This window comes from Peromyscus californicus, unplaced genomic scaffold (genome assembly GCF_007827085.1).
Source record: "Peromyscus californicus insignis strain IS unplaced genomic scaffold, ASM782708v3 Scaffold_5__1_contigs__length_169319896, whole genome shotgun sequence".
NCBI classification, from domain to species: Eukaryota; Metazoa; Chordata; class Mammalia; order Rodentia; family Cricetidae; genus Peromyscus; species Peromyscus californicus.
In genome coordinates, this window is record NW_026294573.1 from 29,822,262 (window position 1) to 29,834,182 (window position 11,921).

Here is an 11,921-nt window from a genome sequence, read left to right on the forward strand (position 1 = left end):
CTGGGGATGTAGCTCAGTGGCAGAGTGCTGGCCTAGCATGTACCAGGCCATGGCTTTAATTCCCAATTGCTTCCCATCCAAAGTATGGGGGAACATAGCATAATGAATAAACATGGAAGCTCAGAGAAAGCTGACTTTGGGAACAGCCTGAATGTCCATCAGTAAGAGGCAAGCAATAAATTGTAGCAACACCACACATCGAACTGTGTAAGGGCATTCTATGCATGTATGTTTGGATGCATGCCCATGCATGTGCCTGAGGAGGCCAGAGATCTGCTGTCCTCTATTGACCCCCACCTTGATTTTTGAGACAGGGTCTCACTGTGACCCTGGAGCTTACCAATTCACTAAACTGATGTGTGCCACCATGCCTAGCTCTTGTGTGGGTGCCGGGGATCCAATCTCAGGCACACCCTCATGCTGTGCAGCGGCACTCTTTACCAGCTGAGCCATCTCCCAGACTCTGTTTTGAAATTTTTAAGGAAGTTATATATTTACACAGAAAGAATTCCAAGGTACAGTGGAAATATAGATATAAAATGCCGGTATGTGGCCGGGTGGTGGTGGCACACGCCTTTAATCCCAGCACTCGAGAGGCAGAGCCAGGTGGATCACTGAGTTCGAGGCCAGCCTGGTCTACAGAGCAAGAGCCAGGACAGGCACCAAAACTACAGGAGAAACCCTGTCTCAAAACACTCCCCACCAAAAAAAGTGGATATGTATTGTCACTATAGTCACTAAAACAATGGAAAAAAACAAAACAAACTCCAAACTGCTATTTGTTTCCTGTGTCAGCTATCTGCTGCTGTGGGAGGAAAGCTCCCCCTGAAACCTACTGATTTACAGAATTTTTCCGTTTGCATGTACCAGCAATCCAAGCACGGCTCTGCTGGCATTTTTAGCTCGGGTCCTTATGTGGTCCCATCTGAAACAGTGGAGGGAGGATGTTCCCAAGCTCCCTCACAGGGTACTGTCCAGCAGAGACCTCTGAGTGTCTCTACAGGGTGACCTCACAGCGTCTCAGCTGACTTCCCCAAAGGTGGGAGATACAAGACAGAGCAAGGGGCAGCAGCCAAGAGAGGAGCAGTTTTCTTTTTCTTTCCTTTCTTCCTTTTTCTTTTTTTCTTTCTTTCTTTCTTTCTTTCTTTCTTTCTTTCTTTCTTTCTTTCTTTCTTTCTCTCTTTCTCTCTTTCTCTCTTTCTCTCTTTCTCTCTTTCTCTCTTTCTCTCTTTCTCTCTTTCTCTCTCTCTCTCTCTCTCTCCTTTCTTCCTTTCTTTTTTTTGTTTTTTTTTGTTTTTCGAGACAGGGTTTCTCTGTGTAGCTTTGCGCCTTTCCTGGATCTCGCTCTGTAGACCAGGCTGGCCTCGAACTCACAGAGATCCGCCTGCCTCTGCCTCCCGAGTGCTGGGATTAAAGGCGTGCGCCACCACTGCCCGGCCCTTTCTTCCTTTGAGACAGGGTTTCTCTGTGAAACAGTCCTGCCTGTCCTGGAACTTACTCTGTAGACCAGGCTGGCCTTGAACTCGGCCTGGCTCTGCCTCCCGAGTGCTGGGATTAAAGGCACGCGCCACCACTGCCCGGCAGAAGCAGTTTTCTTGATGATCTATTCCCAGAAGTGACTCTCACTATTCCACTTATTAGAAGCTGCACTACAGAGCGGCACACCAAAGGGCACGAATATCAGAGGTGGGGTCACCAGGGCCACCTCGGAGAAACCCACTGTACCAGAGACACCAGAAGCATTTAGCGTTGGCTGTCTGCAATCAAGAGAAGGAGGCGGATGGAGGAGAAGTTTTCTCTGGATATATCCGTGCACCTTTTACACTTCAGGTGATGTGTACCTTACCCAATAAATAAATCACATTTATTTTTAGATTTAAAGTCTAAAATAATAATGAAAAGGTTGGCATTTTAGGGGCTGGAGAGCTGTCCCAGTGGTTTAGAACACTTGCTGTTCTAGCAGACGACCCAAGTTCAGTTCCCAGCACCCACATGGCAGTTTATAACCACCCATAACCCTAGTTCTAGTAGATCTAAAGCCCTCCTCTGGCCTCCACAGGCATCAGGAACTTAAAATGCATTCTTAGTCAAAAGAGAGAGAGAGAGAGAGAGAGAGAGAGAGCGAGCATTTTTTTTTTTTTTTTGGTTTTTTTTCGAGACAGGGTTTCTCTGTGTAGCTTTGCGCCTTTCCTGGAATTCGCTTTGGAGACCAGGCTGGCCTCGAACTCACAGAGATCCGCCTGGCTCTGCCTCCCGAGTGCTGGGATTAAAGGCGTGCGCCACCACCGCCCGGCGAGAGAGAGAGAGACAGCATTTTTAATAGAAAATCTAAGAGTGAAGAAAACAAAAGCAATTCTATTTAAATAATTACCAAACACTATAAATATCTGTTTCAAGGAGAAAGACAGCTTTATTACGATAAATAAAACATTTATAACTGGTACTTAATAAAGCAGGTACATTCTGAGAGATGGACTTTAGTGATTCTGTTGTGTATTTCAACAAAATGCCTAGGAGGTCACTAGCAATACTACGTTATGGGGCCACCCTCATAGATAGAATAGGGTCCTTCAAAGGCTGAAGTGTTACATAGCACACACACACACACACACACAGAGTTCCCATCTCTAGCACAAAATACAATTCCCATCTCTAGCACAAAACACAAGCCCGTGTGCATGTGTGTATGCAAATGCACATGGAGGCCGGAGAGAGAAGTCAAGTGTCTACTTCTCTGGTCTACACCTGCTTTGCTTTTTTTTTTTTGGTTTTTTCGAGGCAGGGTTTCTCTGTGTAGCTTTGCGCCTTTCCTGGAACTCGCTTTGGAGACCAGGCTGGCCTCAAACTCACAGAGATCCGCCTGGCTCTGCCTCCCGAGTGCTGGGATTAAAGGCGTGCGCCACCACCGCCCGGCCCTGCTTTGCTTTTGAGATAGGATCTCTCAATGAACCCAGAGCCCGCTCACTGTCCAGCAAGCCCCAGAGTCTGTCCTGGCTTTCCAGAGTTCTCATTATAAGTACATCTCACTGCACCTGGCTTTACCATGAGTGCTGAGAACACTCAGGTCTCTGCTTGTTCAGCCAGCACATACTGAAAGCCAACTCTCTCTCTAGCCCCCAAATACAAACTCTTAAGCAAAAAGTCAGGATTCTACACAATCTGGCCCAAGCTGACCTCACAGATGGGGTCTTGTTTTCCCGTCCTACAAACTCCATAGTTGATATTCTGAATCTTATTAACATACCAGGCCCTGGGAGTAAATGTAACAAGCATGGTGCCTGGCCCACAACAGACTTGCAGCAAACTCCACCCTCAAGCCAAGGCTGCTTTTGCCTGGACTGTCCCAAGGCCTGGGCTGCCCTGCTCCCCTCTCCCTGATCCAGCCCAAGTCCAATTCCCTCCAAGGCTAATTCAGATGTCACTGTCAGCATCAAGCAGTTCCCACAGCCGACAGTGCCTCTTTCCTCCCACAGTGCTTTTGACTTCAACTGTAACCCTCCCGTTACTCTACTATACTCCGAATCCAGTTCTCTACAACTCCTAGACCACCAGCACTGACATCACCTGAGACCTCAGCAGAACCTAAAGGGTGAGAGTCTATATTTTAACAAGATACTTGTCATTTATATGCACACTTAAGCTTGAGAAACACCGATTCAAAACTGTCTGGCCTGGGGCTGCAGAGGTTGGTCAGTGGTCGACAGCCAGCTGCTCTTAAAGACCCACATTCATTTCACACGGTGGCTGATGAACCATCTGTGATTCTGGTCCCAGAGGATCTGATACCCTCTGGTGGCCCCAGGCCTCAACGATAGTACTTCCTATAGCTTTCTTCCACCTCTATGCCCAGGGCCCAGCGTAAGACTCAGTACTAACGGTGGGCATGGTGGCACCCAGCTGTAGCCCTGGCATTTGAGGAGCTGAGGAAGATCATTAGGCATTGTGGCAAGCTTGTAATCCCAGTCCTGGGGAGACAGAGGAGGGTCCTGGCTCACTGGCCAGCACACATAATTTAGTTGGTAAGTTCAAAGGCAATGAGAGACCATGTCTCAAAGGGGGAGGATGATGTTCCCAGGGATGACACCTAGTCATCCTCTGGTCTCTACACACACATACATGCACATACACACCCATACATGAACACGCATGCATAGACACAAACATGCATAAAGAACAAAAAAAAAAGTAATATATTCACAAAATGTCAGATCATCTATACAGTACTGTTTTGCTGGCTTATTTGCAGATGTCCCACTATCCACAAAGGTAAAAAGAACAAGTTTGTATCAATGTTTTTGTTTTTAAATTTGTGAATAGTGAAGGGACACAGATCAGAATATCTAGGGTGGGTCTGCATTATACTTTCCTGTCGTTTAAGTTTTTTTCTAGTTTCCCTTTAATTAAAAACAAAAAATGTAGTAAGAAAAACAACGTCACGTTCTTTTTAAATGTATTCATCCTCTGCGTTAAGTCCTGTGCATGGCAGCATGTCGGAAACCAGGACCCCAAGGCAAGCAGTCTCTGCAGAGGCTGAGTGAGGCTCTGACTCAAGGCTGCCTCTCAGCTTATTTCCTGTTACTGTGTGTGATGGCTGATCTTGGCTGTCAACTTGACCACAGCTGGAATCAACTAAAACCCAAGCAGCTGGGCATGCCTGTGAGGGCTTTTCTTAACTAGATCATTAAGGTAGGAAGACTCACCCTAAATCTGGATCATTTGAGGTGAGAAGACCCATCCCAAGTCTGAACCACACTTTCTGGTGGCAGCCCACATAAAAGCAGGTGGAAGAAGAAAGTTCTGCTTTCGGCTTGCCTGCCCTCACTCTTGCCCGGATCTCTCTGGATATATATTCATTCATTCTATCAGTTCTGCTCCTCTAGAGAACCTAAAACACTATGATACACGCTGACCAGTACAACTGAGAAAGGGTTTATTAGAATCATGATTTGAGGGTACAGTCCATCACCGCAGGGAAGTCAAGGCGGCAGGCACTTGAAGCAGCTGGTCACGTGACACCCACCATCAAGAGCAATGGATTAGTGCGTGCCTGTTGGTGGTTAGCCTGCTCGCTCTCTCATTCGATCTAGGGCCCAGCCGTGAAACGATGCCACCCACATTCAGGATGGCTCTTCTCACCTCAATGAAGAAAATCCTGCAGCCATGCCTGCAGGCCAGCCAAATCTAGAACATTCCTCATTGAGTTTCCCTTCCTAGGAGACTTTACATGTTTCAAATGAACAATCAAAACTAACAATCACAGCTGGCATAGTCTCCTACCTGGCCAGTCCCTCCAGACTCAGAAGAATGTAGTCAATGAGAGGTCACCTGAGTCTCAACCCTGGCAGCTGGAGAGTCTCGCTATTCTCAGTTCACTTATTTCTTTCCCTCTTTTCTTTGGCCTTGGTGGTTTTTTTTGTTTGTTTGTTTGGGGTTTTTTTTTTTTTTTTTTTTTTTGAGACAGTTTCAGTATGTAGCCTTGGTTAGTCTGGAGCTATGTAGATCAGGGTGATCTCAAAATCATGGAGATCACCTGTCTGCCTCTCCAGTGGTGAGTGGGCTATTCCTGGCTCTCAGTTACTTTTAACAGCAACAGGGGACCTCTCAAGGACAAAACATTCAGAACCGTTCACGCTACACCATCTCCCCCTGGTGGCTGATTTTGGAAATGGAAATTGGCTTTTTGAACTACTGTGAAGCATTTCAAATGCTCTTTCCTTCAGTCCCTCCCTTTTTAGGGTGTGCAAGGGATTGAATCCAAGGCTTCGCATGTGCCACATACACACTGGTACTGCCCTGCACTCCCAGACCCACTCATATCTTTAAACCATTAAGGATTCAGATATTGACACACACAACCAGGACCTGAGCCAACCGGACGAAGTACTTCAGCTGACGCAGAGGCGCCTGTGGCCCTCTACCTCCTACCCTTTCCTTCCCTGCCAGTCCAGCCTAACGACGGAGATGGACACTGCTCATCAGCGCTGCCTTTCCTGTTTCCTCTGCCCCTATCCACCTGCCAGAGCCGCAGGGGCAACGGCCATGGACCCTTGGCCACGGCCCAGCGTGGAGAAGCCCCAGGGACCTCGACAGTAGGTTCTGGTATCTCAGGGCGTCGGGCTGCACTGCCGATGCGCACTTAGAAACAGCAGAGGTAGCAACAGCAGCCCTCAACTGCGGGGCTCCAGATCTCCAGACACTGCGCAACTTCCTGGCTCTTCCAGGAAGAAGGAGACACTCACCAGGATATCTAGAACAGGAAGCAGGGTACAAGACATCAGGTTTACTGAGGCCCAGAAGCACAGCAGCGGTGTCTCTAACACCTCCAAAGAGGCAAGCTGCAGGGAAAGGAAGGCAGATGGGGAACTAATGGAAACCAGTACCTGGCACAAGGGTCTGGCATTCATCTTCGGAAATCTGGTCCCAGGCCTTAGGCAGTGCTTGGACGCTGGCCAAGTCTCCCCAGTGGATGGAGGAGAGCAGGTACTTTCTCTTCAGGTACCTTCCCAGAAGTTAAGGACTGCTCAGGAAAGAAAAGGAAAAAAGAAAAGAAGAAAAAAGAAAAGAGAAAAAGGCAATCTGCTGGAGAGAAGTGTGGGAAGCCAAAAGTGGCAGCACAGCCATTGGTACACCTTCCCAGGTAGGCAGGGCTCGCCCGTGCCAAGAGGACTGATGAGCACCTGTACTAGCACAACATGATGCTACCAGGAAAGAGGACGCAGACCTCACAGGCTCAGGATGGACCAGACAGAAAAGCAAAGTGACTTAAGAGACAGAACCCTGTGGCTGTTCTAGTCAGCTGTATCGGCCCACACCTTTAACCCCAGCACTCAGGAGGCAGAGGCAGGCTGACCTCTGTGAGTTCAAGGCCAGCCTGATCTACATAGCCAGTTCCAGGACAGCCAGGGCTATGGAGAGAAACTAAAATGTAGCAAAAACAAAAACAAAACAAAAACCTCAGTGGCAGTTGAGCCAGACACACCACTGGAGAAACAGAGGCACAGGCAGAGGAAGCATGGAGTAGACTCAGCACTACAGGCCTCCCGAGTCCTGACATGGCTGAAAGATGGCTGCAGCCAGACTAATAAAGGTAGCAATGGAGGAAAGGCGGGATTCTGAGCCTTAGGCCAGCAACGGAAGAGCTGACAACTCCCAGATGAACACAACCAGATATGAGATGACAGTCTGTGGTCCTTCACCACAGACAGCTCTGAGACAGACATCTGGAGACAGAGGAAAGCCTGTCAGGAGGGGATACAGGACTAAGAGTCCATGTCAGGGGCAGGCAAGATGGCTCACTGGGAAAGGTGCTTGCTGCCAAATCTGATGACTTGAACTTCATCCTGGGAGCCACATGGCGGAAGGAGAGAACTGATTCTGTCAAGTTATCCTCTGACCTCTACATGAATGCTGCTAAGCATAGGCCTTGGCCACACTATTCTGCTTAAAGACTTCTCAGAACTTTCATCTCAGAATAACAGCCAAAATCTTCAAGATCCTTCTCAAAAAACCAAGGCCCCCTGACACCATGCCCTGCCCTCACCACATGGACCTCCTGGCTACTTCCTAAATACACCAGGCATGCCCCCACCCAGGCCTTTTCACTCGAAGTACCCTCTGCCTGGACCATTCTTCTCCCAAATATCCACGTGGCTCATTCCTTCACTCTTTCAAATCTTTGCTCAAAGGTCATAACCACCACTGCCTCATGGGTGCCTGCCTTGACACTATTAAAATCACAACTCCAAGCTGGGTGGTGGTGGCACACATCTTTAATCCTGGCACTCAGTAGGCAGAGGCAGACAGATCTTCGAGACAGAGGACAAGACAGCCAGGGCTACACAGAGAAACCCTGTCTCAAAAAAAAAAAAAAAAAAAAAAAAAAAGACAGCCCCACCTTCCTTCCCCGCCTTCCCGGCTTGACTCTTCGCACTCAGCACAGGTGACCCTATGTATTCCCCTCTTCTCACGCCCGCCGCCTCTCAGCACCTACAGCAGTGCCCAGCAGGCAACTGTAAGCAACGCCGATAAAAACAGATGCAGGCAGAATCCATGGCTGAGCTCTGAAGAGAGCTGCAGCAAACCATACAGCCTGCTGATCTTGTGAGAGCTGAGTCAGCAAAGGCTTCTGGGAGCAGCTCTGGGCGGTCTGGACGCACTCAAGGATATGAGCTTCGATAGTGTCTGTCGATGTCTTGCAACCACTCCAACATGTCGGCCACAGAGGGGCTCACAACCGAGGGCCGCAGGACAGCATCCATGTCAAGCGCAGCCGAATGCTGCTCGTAGGTCTGAAACACCTGCTCCACGTGCCTGCTGACGGTGTCGCGGACCTTGAGGAGGGTGGCTCTGTGGGAAAAGTGGAATGTTAGGCAGTATCATGGGAATGGGAGGAGGTAAGGCTTCTCTAACCACTACTGGCATTTGGAGGTTTTTAAGAGGGCACTCACACCCTCAGACACACTAGGGGAGTGGTCTACCATTGAGCTACACCCCAGTCCCACTTTGCAAATTCTTTTTAATTAAGTATGGGGGAGGGTGCACACACGCCACAGCACATGTGGGGAAGTCAGGGGACTACTTTGTGGTGTCCATTCTGTCCTTCCACCTTTCCATGGGTTCTGGGGATTGAACTACTCAGGTCATCAGGCTTGCATAGCAAGTGCCTTCACCCAATGAGCCACCTTGACTGCCCTTGTTTGGACAGTTCTGAATGACAACAGTGAGGGCTCAGGGTGCCTGGACTGCTAGGGAAAGCGAGTTGCTTCCCCCGTGCATAAAGGCTCAGGGCTACATGTACAGCAAACACAGTCAGTGTATCAGTGAATGAATGGTCATCACAGAGAGAACTACGACAATGTGTAGAAAGGACTTCTGCACTGGTGGTGGCGGCGGCGGCGGTGGTGGTTACACACAGAGAACCCTGTGTCACGGGGGTGGGGGTGGGGTGAGGGGGGGGATTTTGGCATTGCTTAGGTAATCTTCTTTTTCTCCCGCCCCCCACCCCCAGTCAGGGTGCTGGGACTAAAGGTATGGGCTACCTGCTGCCTAGTTATTACTCCAACACTGACTATAAGGAACCCATCACCAAGAAAAAGGCTATAACTTCCTAAGGACAAAGGATCCCCTAGCCCAGAACTCTGATTCTAAAAAGCCCGATTATGCCTTACAGTGTAAAAACAGGAAACAATCCCATGAGTCTGAGTCTAGCTTATAGACTGTGACCAACAGTAAAAACACAAACAGAAAACAAAGTATCAATGTAACACCTGGGTTATTGCTTAGCAGGCTATTTCAGCCATACATGTATCCACCTGTGTGTAGAACAAACTTTAACAAAGGTCTGACCTTCTGTTTTCTTGCTTCCAGATGTGTGAACAGGGTTAAGCAGAGGTGTGTGTACGGTAATGGCCTCAGTTCTGGCACAACGACAGAAGGCGGCCACCCTCTCTCCAGTCCCCTTCCAGATGTGTGAACAGGGTTAAGCAGAGGTGTGTGTACGGTAATGGCCTCAGTTCTGGCACAACGACAGAAGGCGGCCACCCTCTCTCCAGTCCCCTTCTTTTCTGCTTTTGTTTATTTAGTTGGTTTGGGGTTATTTATATTTTTTTTTCATTTTATTCATTTATTTTTATTTTATTTATTTATTTTTGAGACAGCGTTTCTCTGTGAGTCCTGGCCTCGACCTCAGAGATCTGCCTGCCTCTGCCTCCTGACTGCTCAGATTAAAGACATGTGGCCACCACACTCGACCTGTTATTTTGTTGTTGTTGTTGTTATTTTTTTCGAGACAGGATTTCTCTATGTAGCTTTGGAGCCTCTCCTGGAACTCGTTCTGTAGACCAGGCTGGCCTTGAACTCACAGAGATCTGCCTGCCTCTGCCTCCCCAGTCCTGGGATTAAAGGCGTGTGCCACCACCACCTGGCTGTTGTTGTTGTTTTCTGAGACAAGGTCTTAAAATGTACCCCAAGCTGGCCTCAAACTCACAGTCCTTCAACCTTAGTCCCCTGAATGACCACTCCCAGCTTGCTTTTGTAACTTTTGTCTGCCCACCCTGACTGGGGCTGGGATGTCACGGAGCTTTAAGATCTTTCCATCAAGAAAGGGGGCCGTGGAGCCTCTTACAGCCTCTCAGCGAGCTTGTCCAGGACAATGTCACCAGCCTCCAGCTGCTTGCGCCTCAGCCGCTCCTCTAAGTCCGGGAAGGGACGAAGGGCCGGCACATCCTCAAACCGCAGATTCTGTGCAGCCTGCAGCTGCTCAGCCAGGTTGCTGAGAGAGGAGAGGAGGGGCGAGCAGTCCTGCACAGTGCTTTGCCACAGGTCCTGCTGCTCCTCCACCACGGGGAAGCACTTCCTCAGGACCTCCTGCACAGCCAGCAAAGGCTGGTCTTGAGCCATCTGATGGGAAGAAGATAAACCCAAGAGTCAGGGTACCAGAAAGGGAGGGCCTGGGACAAGGGTGAGTCATTTCTCACCTCGTGAGGTGGCCAGCTTTGGTCTTCAAACAGTCCTAAGGCAATATAGAAAGGTAGGGAGACTTTGGGGGACATGAAAAAGAACAGGCTCCTCATCCTGGAAGCAAGTTGATGACTTTGGTCAGCAACGAAGTGAGAATTCCAACAGTACAATTTACCAGCTGCTTCAGGCCTTCCTTCCTTCCCAGCTGTAAACCTTCAACCTTCTAGAAATCTCTCCAGAAATCCCACTTACATGGGAAGGACATGTACCAGCCCTTGTACAACCACAGGCGCTCCTGGCTTCACTTTCTATAATACCATCCAAGGCATCTCAGAAGCCACCTCACTTACATCTCTTATCAAACAAGAAACGAGAGAAAGGAGTAACAAGTTTTGCTTAGAGACCCTCTTGAGATGTATCTTGAAAGCCACCAAAATAGTATACATGCCTCATGTTAAGACAATCAATTGCTGACTCTCCCACTTGGCCATGTCTTACTTTCTGAGATTGTTTGAGCAGCCTAAAAGTGTCTTTTTTTTTTTTTTTTTTTTGGTTTTTCAAGACAGGGTTTCTCTGTGTAGCTTTGTGCCTGTCCTGGATCTCGCTCTGTAGACCAGGCTGGCCTCGAACTCACAAAGATCCGCCTGGCTCTGCCTCCCGAGTGCTGGGATTAAAGGCGTGCGCCACCACCGACCGGCCTGAAAGTGTCTTTTATTTTCTGCCTGGGGCCTCTCTCTTAATCCTTGTGCTTAAGCCTGTATTAAAAATAGCTTTAGGCTGGGCATTGTGGTGTGCACCTTTAATCCTAGCGCTGAAGAGACAACAGACAGGCAGATCTCTTGAGTTCAAGGCAACCTAGTCTACACAGAGAGTTCCAGGCCAGCCAATGTTGTGTGTGTGTGTGTGTGTGTGTGTGTGTGTGTGTGTGTGTGTGTGTGTGAATCTGCTTAAACTAGCTAGTCCTGAATTATTTTCAACGACAAAGCCACCAGCTGAGCTGAAGTCCCTAAAGCTTAGGGGAACTCCTCACGCTGCTGAGGGTGGCAGGGTAAAGCTGTCTGTCTATCTTGTCGCCGCTGACACTCAAGAGTGGAGGTTCCGGCGGTCCTCTTACCAGCTCTCTCTGCGGAAGGACCCTTGCTTCTCACCCCAGGAAGCGGGTCCTGGAAGTCTTCAGAAGAGGTTTCTTCAGGACAGGGCAATCTTCTGCTTTAGATTGCAAGTTCCTGGGGCCTGTCTCTCTTCGAACTCGTGTTTCTGGAGCCAAAGTTTTGTCTGCTCTCTTTGAGATTGCCAGCCGTGTCCCTAAACCAGCAGGAATACTTAAATCCTGGGTAGTTAAATCTAAGTAGACACCAAGAAGCTCACCGTGCTTGGCACGGTCCGCACACGCTCAAAAGCAAACCCGACAGTCTGGTTCCACTTAGCTCGACTCGGAAGTCGCGAAAAGAAGACGTAGGCCG

At 48.9% G+C, this 11,921-nt stretch overlaps 1 protein-coding gene across 1 annotated transcript; it reads right to left on the reverse strand.

Annotated features, from left to right (window-relative positions):
* Positions 1-2,386: 2,386 nt before the first annotated feature.
* Positions 2,387-11,895, reverse strand: CUNH1orf109 (chromosome unknown C1orf109 homolog). Its single transcript, XM_052717530.1, has 5 exons — positions 11,827-11,895; positions 10,124-10,398; positions 8,167-8,346; positions 6,381-6,499; positions 2,387-6,247 (listed from the first exon to the last, which is right to left on the reverse strand). Exons 2-5 carry the CDS (start codon positions 10,396-10,398, stop codon positions 6,168-6,170), a joined length of 654 nt encoding a protein of 217 aa, XP_052573490.1. The 5' UTR covers positions 11,827-11,895; the 3' UTR covers positions 2,387-6,167.
* Between the last annotated feature and the right edge of the window lie 26 nt (positions 11,896-11,921).